Source organism: Mobula hypostoma, chromosome 9 (assembly GCF_963921235.1).
Source record: "Mobula hypostoma chromosome 9, sMobHyp1.1, whole genome shotgun sequence".
Classification (NCBI taxonomy): Eukaryota; Metazoa; Chordata; class Chondrichthyes; order Myliobatiformes; family Myliobatidae; genus Mobula; species Mobula hypostoma.
Genome location: NC_086105.1, coordinates 120,871,481 through 120,891,410, shown reverse-complemented (window position 1 = coordinate 120,891,410; position 19,930 = coordinate 120,871,481). Strand labels below are relative to the sequence as shown.

At 35.4% G+C, this 19,930-nt stretch overlaps 1 protein-coding gene across 1 annotated transcript in view; it reads right to left on the bottom strand.

Moving 5' to 3' along the window:
* The window catches only part of clcn7 (chloride channel 7), a 73,168-nt gene that overhangs the window by 28,737 nt on the left and 24,501 nt on the right, over positions 1–19,930 (bottom strand). Inside the window, exons 9-14 of the mRNA XM_063059029.1 lie at positions 10,107–10,190; positions 7,246–7,339; positions 5,218–5,282; positions 4,289–4,405; positions 1,888–1,942; positions 186–246 (exon numbers count right to left, since the gene is read on the bottom strand). Coding sequence (XP_062915099.1) covers positions 186–246; positions 1,888–1,942; positions 4,289–4,405; positions 5,218–5,282; positions 7,246–7,339; positions 10,107–10,190 — 476 coding nt within the window. The remainder of the gene's footprint in view (positions 1–185; positions 247–1,887; positions 1,943–4,288; positions 4,406–5,217; positions 5,283–7,245; positions 7,340–10,106; positions 10,191–19,930) is intronic.

The window sequence follows — 19,930 nt, the reverse complement described above, 5'->3', positions numbered from 1 at the left end:
TCTTAAGAATTAAAAATTATTTTTAGAACTTTAGGACACAAAATGCTGAAGAAACTCAGGTAGCATCAATGGAGGGGAATAAACAGTTAACATTTCGGCCTGAGACCCTTCATCTGTACTGGAAAGGAAGAGGGCAGAAGCCAGAATAAAGGTGGCATGGAAGGGGGAAGTTTTGAAGAACTTACCTGATTCTAAACATGGTAAGACAGTAATTCAGTCTATTGAATACTGCACCCAGTATGCCACCTGAAATAGGGACAATGTAATAATTTAATAGGTTTTATAAATAATCAGAAAAGTTTGTTCAATTCTACCTGCCACAGCAATTATAAACAAAAACTAGTTAATTATTTTTGATTTCCTTACGAATTGTAAGTTACAAGAAGTATCTAACAAGAACAATGTCTCCCGGAATTCAACCTGTACAAAATACACCATCTGCAGCGGTTGTTTAATCAAAAAAAAATGAACATGCAAAGAGTATCTATAGTTAAAAACAGTGAAGTTTGTAGAATGGAAATGGCAGTGCAGTATTTACTGCAAGACATGAAGGTTAAAAAATGTATACAGAGCTAGGTGCAACTCTCAGACAGAACTGCACAGCCTGAAAGATGGAATGATGAAGTGCACACTTGGAGAATGGTTCCAGACAGATCAATGTGGAACGTGATTATAGAAAGCAATAAAACCTGTTACACAGGCACAAGCATGTACTCACTTGGCACCGAGAAAAAATTCTAAAGAACTCATGGAAGCCATCGGTGCAAATTAAATAGCTGTATCTAGTGAGCGTTTCAGTTACCCCAGGAAGAATTTTTGATACTGATTTTGAAATAAATATTGCATTCATTTAAACATGGGAACTTTCATTCAGTTTCCAGCTCCACAGGTACCGCAGTAAGTACTGAGTGGTTTAAGATTTATCTGTTTCGGATTTTTTGCCACTTGTATTGGTCTATGTGGCAAACTCATTTGGGAATTCAAAAATGAATACCAAAGTAACCATATCTCTATATGATAGCCTAATATAAGCACTGGACTCTAGGAATCAGCAATTTATAACATTGTGGAAGAATAGCAAATGGTCTTCATGCAACTCTGAAGACCCTGTCATGAAAATACACATAAGGATGACAAGTTAACAAAAGGTCCATATGATGTTAAGGTTAACAACCAAAGAATGAAAGAGATACGATATCAATTACAATGGCAATAGTATAGAGGAAGCAAGCAAAGTACAAGCTGACAAATACTCAAATGTCTTCTGTTTTATGAACAAATATTCATAGTTAAGCTGACTTTATGGATAACTTCTCAATTTAATATTGGTGGTGTGGAAAGCAAAGCTGACCACCAAAGCTTAGCCTTAGATATTTTATTTTTATTTTGCATGAGATTTTATTACAATTTCCTGTAAGAGAAATACTTTGCACTCCAATAGCCAGATGTTGATAGTGAGGGAAAAGCTATACCCAGCCTTTACAAGTACTCTACTGACATCAGAAGTGAATTGAAAAGGTACATCCACAAATACAAAATAACTATATAGTTCAGTTACAGAGGTAAAAAATCTTAAGTAAAACTGTTGTGATACATTAAAAAACAGATAACTAAAAGTAATGGTATTACAATAGTCTAATAGAAGTAATTCAGGTAACATCAAATCAGAAATATGAAACCCAAAAGTAAATTCATTCTTGAAGCAAGTTCCTCCCTGAAGTCATACAGGATAAAGTTTATATGTGGATATTTAATTAGTTTTTAAACACTGTTAAATCTAATTATTATTAATCCTTGATGACTGAGCATGGGCTATGATGCCATAATCAAAAAGCATATTATTTGGTGGGCTGCCTATACTTTATCTAGATAAAAAAAAATACATACCAATTGCACCCACACATATAAACAGAGGGATTTCATACCAGTTATATTGTACGGCCTGTTAAGAAAGTAAAATAAATTGAAATTGAGCAATTAATACTACCATAGCTTTCTAGTTTAGTAAATGAAATTATCAAGTTATTTTACAATATTCAGTAATAACTAACATATTCAATAACCCAAAAAATTGTTTTAACTAAGATAAGTAAACAGTCAAATGATTAAAGGTTGATAATATAAATTAAATGAACTAAGAAATGTTGACACTATAAATTGAGAATGACAAATCAAAGCAAAGCAGATTTGATAAAATGAAAAGAAAACTTGCAACAGAAATTGAGCCTAAATGTGCACAAAGCCTATTTTACCTTTACCCTGTTTTGTATTAAATTACGTATTCTACTAAGAATCATTAAAATTCTAGTCTAAATTTCATAAATTTAAATTGTCATTGGACATGTTTGTTCATCACTCTGCATCACAGCTTGGAAAGCCAACAGTTCATAGCAAGTATCCTTCAAAGTTTAATTCTTAACCACACTAATAAGAAAATAGAATTTATTCTTTCCAAGTCAAGCAGAGAACTACTTTGTAAATTTGTACTTTATTAACACAGTATTAGCCAAAATAATAAAGTATTAAAGCTAACTGCAGTTGGGTACCAGATAATCATTATAAATATAAGCTTTAAAATCTACTCTAAGATCTGTTAATAATATCAATTAGTATCTACTATATTCCCAAAAAGGATTACGTCTTCCCATTACTCCTTCCATTAGAAGCAATAGCTTCTTTGTAATAAAACCTACCAAAATTATTTAAAATCTTAAGTGCTTCAAGTAAACAAATTATGTATTTTAAACAGTCAAATAATTACCATTTTTCCAGAACATTAACTAATCCCACTTCAAAAAAAAAGACATGAATCATTAAGCTACCCACAATTTTTATACTCCACAGTTAGCATACTCTATAGAAGTGATTTGGATGTGTTAGTAATTTTGGAAGGTCATTTATAACATGCAGAACAGAAGTAATATTTGGTGTGTCAAAACATTGCCTGTAAAAATGTATAACGAACATGACCATTCCATCATGAATATTAAAAACATACTGAGGATTTCAAGTTCCTATTGATCTTTGAATGACAAGTTTCTTTCCAATTTCTCTCCTAAATTAGTAATAATTTATTATCTACTATAATTCCCAAAAAAGAAAATATCCTCCCAATACTCCTTTCATTGGAAGCAATAGTTTCTTTATAATAATATCTATCAAAATTATTTAAAATCTTAAATGCTTCATATCATATATCACAATCAGAAAGATCCTCCATAATCCTAGGACACCTATACCGTACTACAAGCACAGACACCTGAGATGATGCAAAAAAAAACAGAAACTACTCCAGAAGGTGGTCTAACTAACGTTCAATACAAATGCAATCCAGCTGCTGAGCAAATTGAAGTGTTCTGTTTCTTGGACAAATTAGGTTCAAACAACTGCTATGCGTAAACTCCCAAAATATCTTCACTGTCCTTTCATTTCCAGTTTCCTACTAGTTCAAAAATGAAATACTATTTATCGGTACTAATATAGAAAGCACCCCATGCTATCACACCCACAAGGAGGGAAACCCCAGCAAAAATTAGAATAACTCTTGCATACAAAAACAAAAGTTGCAATGTAAATAAATCAAGAGAAATCACAGAAGTGATTAAAATATAGCCCTAAAAATTGTTACATTTTTATTTTAATATTATACTGTTGCAAAACTATTGTAATTCTCCTGCCAAGACTATGAGAACAATACAGGAACAATTCGATTTCCTGACCTACTTCCCAACCATAAATAAGCAACGCTTACTAAGAATAAAAATTCTGACATTGATTGAACTTGAATGAGCAAGGCCACAGTCAAGGACTGGGAAGCAATATTGATCTGACCACAAGCTTGAGAAATTCTTCCAATGTTGGAAATCCAGAGTAACACACATACTATAAAAGCTGGAGGAACTCAGCAGATCAGGCAGCATCTATGAAAAGGAATAAACAGTTGACATTTTGGGCCAAGACCCTTCATAAGCACTCCGTCTGAAATGTCAACTGTTTATTTCTCTACATTTATACTGCATGACTTGTTGAGTTCCTCCAGCATTTTGTGTGCATTAAGTCTGGTTAATACTTACCCATCCCCCTCCCACTCCTACAACAGGGGCAAGGGCATCTTTCTGCGTTATAATTCTATAATTCTGTGATCAATCATGAAGATAGTCCGTCCCAAACAGAAATAACATTTGCTATGCTTGTGTATTTTTACATGAAACTGCACTTTATTCAAACTATTCATAATGAAATAACCAAATGTTTCAGTTATAAAATACATTGTTTGACTTTTTCTTACCTCACTTTGAAATTGTCCAAAGTTTATCAAACCTGGGCTTGACAGATCACCTGGATTGCCATGGTAGATACTCAGGACAAAGTTCAAAGTAAATGTTGAAATCATTGAAGCAAAGAACTGGAATAAAGATGGTAGATTCTAAGGATCAAATTCACCTTAAAGAAATAAATTACAGGCCGGTAGAAATGTACTGTCAGCATAAGGAAGCGCTTACTTTCAGAGACTGTTCGAAATGCTGGAAGCAAACACACTGCAAACTGGAAATCAGTCATGATAGTTACACCAATCTTTCCCTTAAGAGACACTGTATAAAATCTGGAGCAATAGAATTGTTTCAAAACTGCCACGCAACCTAGATTTCAGGCAGTTGCATTTTAAGATTCAATTTGCAGTCCAGTTCCTGCTATTCTTGAACTTGGAAGTAAATCGCCAGCATCCATTCTCCTGGATCTGATAATGTAATCTGGGAAAACCTGTGATAGTGACAAGGAAGGCAAAAACTCAAGAGAAAGAACAGTGGCTACACAAGCAGAGGGGAAGCTCTAGACAATAATGTCATTGCTCTGCTAACTTGGGTACAAGCAGGAGCTAGAGAACAGCTTCACATTGGTATATCATGAGAAATCAATATTGGAGAAGGTTGAAGCAGCAAACATGCCAAGAGTTTTAGAAGATGAACCAGTGTTCCAGACACTAAGAACATCGTTTCTGGCCAGGATGACTGCTATCAGTGCTGAGAGGAAAGAAATTGAATTACTGAGCAGCGTGGTGCAGATTGAGGAAGAATGAAAAGATTTAGGTAGAACTATGAACGGACAAGAGAATGGGTTCTTGCACAGTATCTCAGGAGGTGGTGAAGACGATCATACATGCCACCATTGCTATGGTAACCTTTAGGTATTCTATTTTGGAAGCCTCTGTCTACTTACAATACGCCAGGTCAGCATTTGGTTCCAGAAAGAAGCCCCTTCTTCCAAGCTGAAAAGAACACCACCTACAAAATTAATTATACATTTATGAGGAGGCTGAATTGTAAAACAATCATTCAATTTGACAATGGTAGGTAAAAGAATATAATTTTTAAAAAAATAACAAGACTTTAATCCATATTACAATGTATCCTTAACCACAAATCATGGGGTAAAAAACATTAATTTCCCAAATCATAACTCAAATAGAAAAATGATGACGGGCTAAAATTTGGCTGTTCTTTTCAGCTAGGAAATACTCAGTTTAGAATGGGGATCCGTCAACTTTTCACATTTTCTATATTTTCAAAGTGCAAAAAAATTAAGATTAGTACAAAAATTAATTGTATAACGGTTACCATAGCAGTGAAGCTAAACATGACAATTAATTGTGAACAATGGTCTCCATTATTGATATAAAGGCAGCACAGTAGTGCCTATATTTCATTGGGAGTTTGAGGAGATTTGGTTTGTCACTAAGGACTCTAGCAAATTTCTGCAGATGTACTGTGGAAAGCATTCTAACTAGCTGCATCACCATCTGGTATGGAGGGGGTCATTGCACAGGATCAGAAAAGATCGCAGAAAGTTGCAAACTCAGCCCACTCCATCATGGACACTAGCCTCCCCAGCACTGAGGACATCTTCATAAGTTGATGCTTCAAAAAGGCTACATCCATCATTAAGGATGCCCATCACCCAGGACGTGCCCTCTTCTCATTGCTACCATCAAGGAGGAGATACAGGTGCCTAAGACACACACTCAATATTTTAGGAACAATTTCTAATTTCTGAATGGACACTGAATCCACGTACACGACGATTCTTTTTCTATTTGCTCTCTCTTTATACTACTTACTTAGTTTAATTTTTTAATGTTTTATTGTAATTTTATAGCTTTTTTATTATCAACTGCACTGCTGCTGCACAATAACATATTTCATGACATACGCCAGTGATATTAATCCTGATTCAAGTCCTTGATCCTTTTTTGAGGTGTTACCTTTTGAAGATGTCCTCGATGCTGGGGAGGCTAGTGCCCATGATGAAATTAGCTCAATTTGCAACTTTTTCCAATTCTGTGCAGTGTTAATGACAAGATCTTTAACATTATTGAGAAACAGAGGAATTTTGGGCTCCCAGAAGTGACTACACAGTTTGATAGGGGGAATAAGAAGGCAAATTGCATACTTTCCTTTATTAATCGAGGCAGTGAGTTCAAGGGCCAGGAAGTTATGCTGCAGCTTTATAAAACTCCAGTTAGTCTGGAGTATTGCATGCAGAGAATAATGTGTTGGATGCTGAGGCTTGTGGGTGGCAGACAAGGACAAGTGGTACTCCATTCTTCTTATGTACAGGACTGGGAGACTGGGCTAAGGGCAGGCATGCAGGAAATGGAAGAGATAAAGGTGATGGCAGCATCTGTAGTGGTGGAAAGAAAACCCTATTTTCTGAAAAAAAAGGGCACATCTCAGATACCATGCAATAGAAAGTCTCATCCTGAGAATAAATACAGAAGAGGTGGAGGAACTGAGCAAAGAGAATAGCATTTTTACAAGTGACAGGGTAGGAGGCATAGCCAATATAACTGTGGGAGTACGTGGGTTTGTGAAAGATGCCTGTAGATAATCTGTCTCTGAAGATGGATGTAGAGACTTCAAGAAAGGTGAGAGAGGTGTCAAAGACGGATGAAGTAAATTTAAGAGCAGGGCAGAAGTTGGAAGCAAAGTTAACAAAATTGATGAGGCTAGCAGGGCTTCCACAAATGTTCTTTTGAGGTACATCATGGATTCTGCTAACTATTAAGCAGATCCTACTTTGATCTTTCATGACCCTCAGGCAGAATTTAAGATTTCCTCTTGAAGGTTCAAAAGTAAAGCCTCATCTACATGAAAATATTGTGTTTAGGAACTATTGGAATATTCTGTAAACTAACCTATAAGTTCTATGTGGTCTTTAGATACTCAATGTAAGTGCATTACTGCTTACCTACTGGGGCACCAAAAGCAGCAGAAACTCCTGCTGCAGCTCCAGCAGATACAAAATCTCTTTTTTCAGTATCTCTACGAAAATACTCAAATATCTGAAACAGAGAAGCAAAAGACACTTAACTTTCTCAATTTTCTACATGATTTCAGCTTGTCCACTGGACAATAACAATACAGAAATCGATCTTGCCCCCAGTTGCAGGAGTATCCTTTCATTTAAAGTTCTTTGAATGTCTTTATGTCAATGACAGTTGAGGAATATTTCAGAATATCAATAAACTTCTTCAAAAGAATTATATCCATAAATTTTCAAATAACATGCAAAGTTCAAAGTAAATTTATTATCAAAGTACATTCTGCATATGTCACCATATACATTCCTAAGATTCGGTTATTTGCAGGCATACACAAGAAGCACAATAGAGTAAATCCAAGAAACACAATAGAAACAATGAAAGACTGCACCCAACAGGACTGACAAACTACCAATTACAAAAGATAACACACTGAGCATATACAGAAATAATGATAATAATAGTAATAAATGTCAACAAAATGAGGTGAAGAGTGAGAAAGTGAGTACACAGGTTGTGGGAACAGATCAGGGACGAGGCGAGTACAGCTGACTGAAGTTGTTGCAAGTGGTTCAAGAGCCTGATGGTTGAGGAGTAATAACCGTTCCTGAGCCTGCTAGTGCGAGATCCTAGACTCCTGTACTTTCTTCCTGATGGCAGCAGCGAGAGCATGACCTGGGGGTAGAGAACCTTGATGATGGATGTTGCTTTCCTGCGACATCTCTCCACGTAGACATGCTCAATGGCGGGAAGGGCTTCACCCATGATGGACTGTGCTGTAATTTTGTAGGATTTCCCATTCAAGGGCATTAATGTATTCATACCAGACGTGATGCAACCAGTCAATATAGTCTCCACCACACACCTTTAGAAGTCTGTCAGTCAAAAGTTTTAGGTGTCATGCTGAATCTTCGCAAACTTCTAAGGAAGTAGAGGTGCTGCTGTACTTTCTTCACAATTGTTTTAAGGTGCTGGGTCCAGGACAGACCCTCTGAAGTGATAACAAAGTTGCTGACCTTCTCCACCTCTGATCCCCTGATGAGGACTGGCTCATGAACCTCCAATTACCTACTCCTAAAGTCAATAAACAGCTCCTTGAACTTGCTGATATTGAGTAAGAGGTTGTTGTTGTGGATTTTCAATCCCCCTCTATATGCTGATTCATCACCACCTTTGATTCAGCCAATGATGGAGGTGTCATCAGCAAAGAAAATAATGAACCCTTATAGAGCAAGTAGAACACAGAGCTAAGCACAGAGCCTTGTGGTGCACCTCTGCTGATGAACATTATGGAGATGTTGTTGCCAATCCAAACTGACTGGGGTCCACAAGTGGCACAATCAAGGATCCAATTGCACAAGGAGGTATTGAGGACAAGGTCTTGAAGCTTACTGATAAGTTGCTGGAGATGATACTATGGAAAGCCAAGCTGGAATCAATAAAGAGCATCCTGATGTTTTCATCTTTCTGTCCAGATGTTCCAGGGTTGAGTAACAAGCCAATGAAATGCCATCTGCTGTGAACCTAACCAGGGAAGAGCCTCAAAGATTTTGTGGAGACACAATCATTGACAATTGTTTTAATAAATTCCATGACAAACATGGTGTGTTCATGTAAATCCTCTTATGTGTCTTTAAACAAGGCCCAGTCCACCAACTTGAAGCAATCATGTAGCTGTTTCTCTGCCTCCTGTGACAAACTCTTTGTTGTCTTCATCTCAGGAGTCTTGTTCTTTAGCCTCGGTCTGTATGCAGGTAGGAGGAGGACAGCCAAGTGGTCATAGTTCCTGAAATGCAGTCTGGGCATGGAATGGTAAACATTCCTTATTGCAGTATAGCAATGGTCTAGTGTGTTGGGACTTCTGGGGCTACAGGTTATATGCACAACCAAGCACCACAGGGAGTTGAAAACATACACCCATCTTTTGCTTTCTCCTAATCAGCACAGAGATAAACAAAGGTTGGAGATTTTACTGATATTACATGATATTTTAACCCTGTAGTTCTTGGGAGTTTCTGCATGATATTCATCCAAAGAAGGAGCAAAATCAGGATAGAATGAAATTGCATACTAGTTCACAAAATATTAATACTTCTACCTTAAAATTTCCACTAAATTTTATACACAAAGTAAGTAATCTCCACGAACAATATTTACCCTGCAATTAGTCAGTTTGTATCCATCAGCAGCATTTTACCTCATTTTTATACATTTCAAAATTGGTTCATTTTTGTCTTCAAATGCCCTTATTGAACTATTAAACAGCTTCTTATGCACCGAAATCACCTCTCAGTTTGTCAGAAATATTCCTTTCATTCTATCCATTTCCCTCAAACTCAAATCTCTTTTGCAACTTAACACTTGTTTAAAAACAATGGATCTAGTGCTTTCTCAGCATACAAGACAAATTAACTCTTCTCAGGCTTCCAGAGGGTACAGGTATCAACTATAACTGACATTTGAATGAAAAACTCTGCCATCTTGTTTAGGAATGATCCCCGAAGAAAATGGAAGCGTTTACTATCAAAGCGTCAGTTGCAATCAATACCTGTACCCAGGTGGAAGTCTGAGAAAAGTTTATTCGTTAACTCTTGTTGTCTTACCTTCAATGTATTGATTAAAGGTTAACTCAATTTCCCTTCCACAGTTGCAGCCCATCCTGTTAAGTGTTTTTAACATTTTATGGTTTTGCTTTTAACTGATGCTTAATACTATTTCTTTCTACATTTCTTGACAAAGTTAACACTTGTGCATTGGTTGACCTGTGAAAGTAAGTAGCAAAACTGACCTTGAAGTCTTTCTTTAATGTTGAGGATCTCCCTTGTGAAATACCAGCTGCAATAACAGCACCCGAATGAATCATTGGACCTTCCTACAATTAGAAAAGGCAACATGTAAATTGTGAGTTTCAACAGAGCACATCGAAGCAGCAGGGCCCGGGTCTGACAGCGAGGAACAACTCAATGTTTGGCGGATTTAAGTGGATTGGCCTGATTGAAAAGATCAGAGTGTCAAGGCCAGAGGAGAGAAATGGGCCAGTTTTCAGTTCACTGGTCGGCGAGTTTTACTCATTGCTGCGCTGAACTGAGGCTGTGGCCTGCAACTAACTGGCTCCTGGACTAGCTGCACTGTTGAAAGTCTTAGGGGCTGTGAGCTCACTTTCCTTAACTTTAGTTCTCAATGTTATTTGCTTACTTTTTATTGTTTGCATGATTTTTTTTGCACACTGGGTGTTAACTGTCTCTTTTAAATGGGTACCATTGGGTTTCTTTGTTTTGTGGCTGCCTTTAAGGAGACCAGTCTCAAGGTTGTATATAGTATACATACAGTGGCATGCAAAAGTTTGGGCATCCCGGTCAAAACTTAACAAGTAAAAGATGACCTGATTTCCAAAAGGCATAAAGTTAAAGATGGCACATTTCTTTAATATTTTAAGCAAGATTACTTTTTTATTTCCATCTTTTACAGTTTCAAAATAACAAAAAAGGAAAAGGGCCCGAAGCAAAAGTTTGGGCACCCTGCATGGTCAGTACTTAGTAACACCCCCTTTGGCAAGTATCTCAGCTTGTAAACGCTTTTGTAACCAGCTAAGAGTCTTTCAATTCTTGTCTGGGGGATTTTCGCCTATTCTTCCTTGCAAAAGGCTTCTAGCTCTGTGAGATTCTTGGGCCGTCTTGCATGCACTGCTCTTTTGAGGTCAATCCACAGATTTTCAATGATATTTAAGTCGGGGGACTGTGAGGGCCATGTCAAAACCTTCAGCTTGCGCCTCTTGAGGTAGTCCATTGTGGATTTTGAGGTGTGTTTAGGATCATTATCCTGTTGTAGAAGCCATCCTCTTTTCATCTTCAGCTTTTTTACAGATGGTATGATGTTTGCTTCCAGAATTTGCTGGTATTTAATTGAATTCATTCTTTCCTCTACCAGTGAAATATTCCCCGTGCCACTGGCACGATCCACCCCCATGCTTAAGAGTTGGAGAGGGGTTCTTTTCATGAAATTCTGCACCCTTTTTCCTCCAAACATACCTTTGCTCATTGCGGGCAAAAAGTTCTAGCTTAACTTCATCAGTCCACAGGACTTGTTTCCAAAATGCATCAGGCTTGTTTAGATGTTCCTTTGCAAACTTCTGATGCTGAATTTCGTGGTGAGGACGCAGGAAAGGTTTTCTTCTGATGACTCTTCCATGAAGGTCATATTTTTTTGGAATAATAATAATAATAATAAAAGACCAAGAATTGGAAAATGTCATTTACAAAAATTAAAAAAGGATGGAGGTCTTACTTTGCCTAATTTAAGAATGTATTATTGGGCGGTTAATATAGGTTATGCGTGTTCTTGGTCATATTGGACCGATAAAAAGGAACGACCATCTTGGGTTGACTTGGAATTGAAAACTGTGAAACAATTTCATTTAGCTTTGTTATTAGCTCCTTTACCTGTACAATTAGCAAAAATTTCTATTTTAAATATAAATCCTATGATTAATCAATCATTATGAATTTGGTATCAGTTTTGTAAGTTTTTTAATCTTAAAAAAATTAACCTTTTTAGTTTAATTTATCGAAACTATTTAAACCTTCACTTAATGATCCTACCTTTTCTCTTTGGAGGAATAAAGGAATCTTTTCCTTTATGGACTTGTTTCTTGTCCTTTGAGAAATTAGTAACTAAATACTCTCTCTCATATTCACATTTTTTGCAGTATCTTCAGGTCAGACATTTTTTACAAGAATATTTAAGTAATTTTCCGTATATACAAGATTCTGACCTGTTAAGACATTATTTTAAAAATGAACCCTTTAGTGAAAGGCTTTATTGGGAAAATTTATAATTTACTATTGTCCTTTACTTAAGATCAAGCAAGATTGGGAAAGAGAGCTTAATATGACCTTGATAACAGAGGATTGGTTGTGAATTTTGAAGCTGGTTAACACTTCTTCAATTTGTGCCAGTCATTCTCTAATTCAATTTAACATTGTACATCGTTATTATTTGACGAAGGAGAGATTGTCCAAAATATTTCCTAATGTAAATAGTCAGTGTGATAGATGCAAAACTGAGATAGCTACATTGACACATATGTTTTGCTCGTGTTCTCTATTGAAACAATTTTGGAAATCTACTTTTTCTATAATCTCTAAAGCTTTAATGATCAATTTAAAACCTAATAAATTGACAGTTTTGTTTGGTATAATTCCTCAACATATTCACAGTATTTCTACATCTGACCAATATGTAATTGCATTTGTCACATTATTGGCTAGAAGGGCTATTTTATTACAATGGAATGATGCCTCTGCTCCCACTTTGATACAATGGTTCTCTCAGGTGATGTTATGTCTTAGTTTGGAAAAAATTAGAAGTCGAACTTTTGATCCTAAATTTGACTTTGAGAAAAGGTGGGGTTCTTTTGCCGGTTATCATCATTTGACTTGAGTTAATTAAGGTGGTCCTTTTCTGATGCTTGGTTATATGAATTTGGTTGGCGGTTTGATGTCTTTTTTTATGGAAGCTTGTATGGCGCATAGCTCTGGGTTTGTGCTCCAAATGGGGTTTTCCCCCTTTCTTTTTTAAGTTATTAGGGGTTTTCTCTGTTTTAGTTAGTAAGGGTTCTTTTTTTCTTTCTTTCTTTTTTTCCATAAAAATGCTTTAATACTTTGTTTTTTGATTATTATTGATACACTGTTCAGCCTGGTTGATAGTTTAACTTTTACTCTACATATGGATATGTTATCTTGATTATTTTGATGTATTTTTCTCTGTTGTTGATTTTCAATAATAATTAATAAAAAGATTTAAAAAGAAAGAAAGAAGGTCATATTTGTGCAGGTGTTGTTGCGCAGTAGAACAGCACACCACCACTCCAGTTTGCTAAATCTTCCTGAAGGTCTTTTGCAGTCAAACGGGGGTTTTGACTTGCCTTTCTAGCAGTCCTACGAGCAGTCCCCCCGGAAAGTTTTCATGGTCTTCCAGACCTCAACTTGACCACCACCACTCCTGTTAACTGTCATTTCTTAATTACATTACAAACTGAGGAAACGGCTACCTGAAAACACGTTGCTATCTTCTCATAGCCTTCTCCTGCTTTGTGGGCATCAATTATTTTAATTTTCAGAGTTCTAGGCAGCTGCTTAGAGGAGCCCATGGCTGCTGATTGTTGGGACAAGGTTTGAGGAGTCAGGGTATTTATAAAGCTTTGAAATTTGCATAACCTGGCCTTTCCTAACGATGACTGTGAACAAGCCATAGCCCTAACAAGCTAATTAAGGTCTGAGACCTTGGTAAAAGTTATGAGAGCTGAAATCTCTTGGGGTGCCCAAACTTTTGCATAGTGCTCTTTTCCTTTTTTTCACCTAAAATTGTACAAATCAAAAATAATACACTAATCTTGCTTAAAATGTTGAAAAGAATGTTTCACCTTTAACTTTATGACTTTTGGAGATCAGTTCATCTTCTACTCACTTAACTATTCACAGTAACAGAAATTTTGACTGGGGTGCCCAAACTTTTGCATGCCACTGTACATTGATAATAAATGTACTGTGAACTTTTAACTTTGTTGTGGTCTTTGCCACTTTTCCAACTTAAACCCTTTTCACTGAATAGTTGATTAAATAGGACTTGTAATTTGATTTGGGTTAGATCAGACTGTAACTTAGTGCTTTATTCATGCCATGTGCCTGTGTTAGCTGACATTTATTAAATAGACACTGCCATGAAATTGATTATGGATTTTATCCAAGATGGGAAAGTAATTTTAAGATGTCTCTTTCAAGTTAGAGATAGCAAAGCAATGGATATGAAACACAGGCCATACACATAAAAGTCTCATGTGTACTTTTCAAAATGATCTGTAATATCAACGAAAGAGGGAATGGGGAATGCAGCCTGGGACAGAACATGCTTTTTTGGCCATCTGTTTCTAGTTTGTCTTGGTGATGAGCTTAGCTGGCGGCAGCAACCTGTGGAGATGAACAAGACTTGCACTGCATTTCAAAAGATGTCAAGAACATCAGGTGCAATATTCTGCAAGCATCTCTGGGTCAAGTTAGATATGGAAAATATTATCAGAACTCAGTCTTGAGGTAAGCAAAGAATGGACATGATTAGGTGAGGTTCGAATTTTATACCCGAGCAAACCTCTAATCCGCAGATCTGGAGAAATTGCAGTAAAAACATAACTCATTTACAGCATTTTAGTTAGGGAAGTAGTCTGTTCTCCTTATGTCATCTAGCCTGCATCTGACCCACCAAGCCCCACAAGTGTCTATGAACTCAAATGTTCTCAAACTGCTATTTACCAAAAGGACTGTTTGCATTGGTGACTCACCATCATTACTGCTTCCTCAACAAGAGAATGGGAATGAGCATTTAATGCTGACTTTGCCAGTATACGTATCCCAGGGAAGAATTAAAAGATCCGAGTGGAGGGGAAGTGAAAACTTTATTTCTCTGTTCTTGATAGTTTCATTCTGTCAGAAAGCACTAAATTAGGTTGATATTTGAGCAATCTTGTTTTTTCAGGAATTTAACAAAGCTAAGAAATACTGGAAGGGTGGGTCCAGGAGTACTTGCAGTCAGAAAATAATTTTGCTGTCAAGTTAAATTTTGAACTGAAATTTTCCAATTACAGGCTCACAAATATCTTCAAACATTCAACTTATAACATTTGAAAAGTTATAAAATTGAATGTTTACTCCATATCTAAAAACAAGTCAAAAAACATATGCTTCAGTTATTAATTGCAAACTATACCAACATCTTAACAACTTAGCTTTCATCCAAAGAGTTACAGTACAATTGTAACATTTATAATTAAGCTATAGATGTAGTAAAATTACACTACCAAAAAGTCTTCAATATTTACAGTCATAAGCAAAGTCTATAAAAATTATAAATAGAAGTGAACGAAACACATACACAGTCTAATCAAACTTTCCTCAAACTTCCAGTCTCACCCAGTCCAAGCAGAGATAAGGAGTGCAGAGTTCTAATTGTAATGTGGCAGGGTTAAATGAGAATGCTAGTAGTAAAGTTAGTTAATTGTCAACCAAGTCTCTTTTGATACCTAAAAATGACCATTCCTCATGTTTCCCCACTGTAAAAATAGTTGTCTTCATTAACAAAATTTTTTATTTTTTATTATTAAATTTTTTATTAGCCCTTATCTAAGTCTCCACATGTTAGTATCCCAACTACATTAAATGGTTAGATAAAAATCACATTTCTCACCATGTGCAACTAATTCAAAGTGGTCAGTGTCAATACAGGGAACTGCAGTGTCAATATGGTTACATTTGAATTGGAAACCTTTCTTTCTTTCTTTTTAAATCTTTTTATTGAGTAAGTATACAAAAAAGGTAAGCCATATAAACATTAATACAATGTTAAAGTATAATAAAATTCCAAAAGATAACAATACCAAAAAGAAAATACTACAAACAATGTAATTTAAGCATAAGAAACCAAGATAACATAATAGTATACTAGATTTTATATATATCAATGGAAAAAAAAAGAAAAAAAAACCCCAAAAAAAAACCCACCGTGCAACTAACTAAAAGCAAAGCAAAGCAATGGGCTAACTTGAAACCAAACAGAGTTAAACTTAAAATCACGTCCTCAATCCCGACCTCCATTAAAACAGTGAAGAAAAAACAAGAAGGGTAAATATTACATTAAATGAAAATATCGAATAAAAGGTCCCCAAATCTGTTCAAATTTAAATGAAGAATCATAAAGGTTACTTCTAATTTTCTCCAGATTCAAACATAAAATCGTCTGAGAAAACCAAAAAAAGGTAGTTGGAGCATTAAGCTCTTTCCAATGTTGTAAAATACATCTTTTCGCCATTAAAGTAAGAAATGCAATCATTCTACGGGCTGAAGGGGAAAGATTACTAGAAATTTTAGGTAGTCCAAAGATAGCAGTAATAGGGTGAGGAGAGATATCTATATTTAATACCTTAGAAATAATATTGAAAATATCTCTCCAAAAAGTTTCCAAAGTAGGGCAAGACCAAAACATATGAGTTAAAGAGGCTATCTGCCCCGAACATCTATCACAGAAAGGATTAATATGCGAGTAAAAACGCGCTAACTTATCTTTGGACATATGTGCTCTATGAACCACTTTAAATTGAATTAGGGAATGTTTAGCACAAATAGAGGAAGTATTAACTAATTGTAAAATCTGCCCCCAATCATCCACAGAAATGGTAAGCCCCAATTCCTGTTCCCAATCTACCCTAATCTTATCAAATGGAGCTTTCCTAAGTTTCATAATAATATTATAAATCATAGCCGATGCACCTTTCTGACATGGATTAAGGTTAATTATCGAATCTAAAATATATATAGGAGGAAGCATTGGAAAGGAAGAAAGTATAGTACTTAGGAAATTTCTAACTTGTAAATATCTAAAAAAATGTATTCTTGATAAGTTATATTTATTAGATAATTGTTCAAAAGACATAAGGGAACCATCTAAAAATAAATCCAAAAACCGTAAAATACCCTTAGTCTTCCAAGTTTGAAAAGCGCGATCCGTAAAAGAGGGAGGAAAAAATATGTTACCTAAAATAGGAATCGCTAACCCGAATTGATTAAGATCAAAAAATTTTCTGAATTGAAACCAAATGCGCAAAGCATATTTAACTATCGGGTTAGAGACCTGCTTAAGACGTTTCGAATCAAAAGGAAGAGAGGAACCTAAAATAGAACCAAGTGTATAACCCTGAACAGATTGTAATTCCAATGCTACCCATTTAGGAATAGATAGTATGTCCCGGTCAAGTAACCAAAATTTCATATGTCGAATATTAATAGCCCAATAATAAAATCTAAAGTTAGGTAATGCTAAACCTCCATCTCTCTTAGCTTTCTGTAAATGTATTTTACCCAGTCTCGGATTCTTATTCTGCCAAATAAATGAAGAAATTTTAGAGTCAACTTTATCAAAAAAAGATTTAGGAACGAAAATTGGTAATGCCTGAAACACATATAAAAATTTTGGCAAAAAAAACATCTTAACTGCATTAATACGACCAATCAAAGTTAAATATAAGGGAAACCATTTAGATGAAAGTTGAGTAATATGGTCTATTAATGGTAAAAAGTTAGTCTTAAATAAATCTTTATGTTTACAAGTAATTTTAATCCCAAGATATGAAAAGTAATTATTAATCAATTTAAATGGAAATTTATAATATAAGGGAAGATGTTTATTAATCGGAAAAAGTTCACTCTTACTAAGATTTAATTTATAACCTGAGAAAAGACCAAATTGTGCTAATAACTCTAAAACAGCAGGAATGGATCTCTCAGGATTAGAAATATATAAAAGTAAATCATCAGCATAGAGTGATAATTTATGGGACTTTAATCCCCGAGTTATCCCAGTAATATTTGAAGATTCTCGAATAGCAATTGCAAGAGGTTCTAATGCAATATCAAATAATAGGGGACTAAGAGGACAGCCTTGTCGAGTACCACGAAAGAGAGGAAAAAAAGGTGAGTTTAAGGAGTTAGTACGAACCGAGGCTACAGGGGAGTGATATAACAGTTTAATCCAGGATATAAATTTCAAGCTAAAATTAAACATTTCAAGCACCTTAAATAAATAAGGCCATTCTACTCTATCAAAAGCTTTCTCGGCATCTAAAGAAATAACACACTCAGGAACATTTTGTGAGGGAGTATAAACGATATTTAACAATGTACGAATATTATAAAAAGAGTAACGACCTTTAATAAAACCCGTTTGGTCTTCCGAAATAATAGAAGGAAGTACTTTTTCTAGTCTATTTGCTAATAACTTAGAAAAAACTTCAGAATCAACATTTAATAAAGATATTGGTCTATAAGATGCACATTGAGCAGGGTCTTTATCCTTCTTTAGTATTAAAGAAATTGATGCTCTATTAAAAGATTCCGGAAGTTTACCAAGTTTCAAAGAAGCCTCAAAAACCTTATAGAGCCAAGGAATCAATAAAGAAGCAAAACATTTATAAAATTCAACGGTAAACCCATCAGGGCCAGGAGCTTTCCCCAGATTCATAGAAAAAATAACATTCTTAATCTCATCCATTGTAATGGAAGTATCTAATAAAGAAGACATATCCTGTGAAATCTGAGGGAAGTCTAACTTATCTAAAAAATCATTCATATATTTAGAATCTCGAGGAGACTCTGATTGATATAAAGAAGAATAAAAATCACAAAAGGTTTGATTAATCCCCACATGATCCAATATCAATCGATCATTTTGGTTATAAATCTGATTGATTTGAGATTTAACATAATTAGATTTCAATTGATTAGCCAGCAGCTTGCCAATTTTATCACTGTGAACATAAAAATCACTTCTTGTTTTCTTTAATTGGTTTACAATCGAGGACGAGAGTAGTAAACTGTGTTCCATTTGAAGTTCAGTTCTTTGTTTGTATAGCTCCTCAGAAGGAGCCATAACATATTTCTTATCAATTTCTTTAATCTTGTCCACAATTACCATCTCCTCCTGCTTCTGTTTCTTCCTCAAAGCAATGGAATACGAAATAATCTGACCCCGAATATAGGCTTTAAAAGTGTCCCAAAGAGTGTTAACCGAAATATCTTCTGTATGGTTAATTGTAAAAAAAAGCTCAATCTGTTCATTCATAAAATTAACAAAGTCCGAGTCCTGAAGCAACAGCGAATTAAAACGCCATTGTCTATTGTTTGGTATATTGGCCATAATTTTAATAGAAAGCTTAAGTGGAGCATGATCCGAAATGGTTATAGAATCATAATCACATTTAATCACTGAAGGAATGAGACGAGAATCAATGAAAAAATAATCAATTCTTGAATAGGAATGATGAACATGTGAAAAGAAGGAAAAATCTTTTTCCTGAGGATGCAGAAAACGCCAAATGTCCGTCGACCCAGAATCAGAAAGGAAAAAATTAATCAAATTTGCAGATTTATTAGGTAAAGTCCGTAAAGGAGCCGAACGGTCCAAAGCTGGAGATAAACAGGTATTAAGATCTCCGCCCCAAATCAATGAAAACTCGTTCAAATTCGGAAACTGATCAAACAATGATTTATAAAATTCCGGACAATCCATATTAGGAGCATAAACATTAACCAAAACTACTTTTTTATTAAATAGTAAACCACTAACCAATAAAAATCTACCATTCGGATCAGAGATAATATCCTGTTGTATAAAAGTAACTGAGGAGTCTATAAAAATAGAGACGCCTCGAATCTTAGCATTGGAGTTCGAATGAAATTGTTGTCCCTTCCAGAATTTGAAAAAACGTAGTCTGTCCCCCCTCCGTACATGGGTCTCTTGTAAAAATAAAATTTGTGCTTTAAGTCTCCGGAACACTTTAAAAACTTTTTTCCTTTTAATAGGATGATTAAGACCATTAGTATTCCAGGAGACAAAATTAATAATAGACTCCATAAATCCTAAAGTCAACCCATAACAAGGAGGATTGACAATAGGCGCGACCCACAAACCCGGAGAGGAAACAGAACATACAAAAGATACCGGGGAAAAGGACGCAACCAATACTTCAATAATGTATATAGCCCAAAGAGAAACAAACTAAAACGTGAAGCC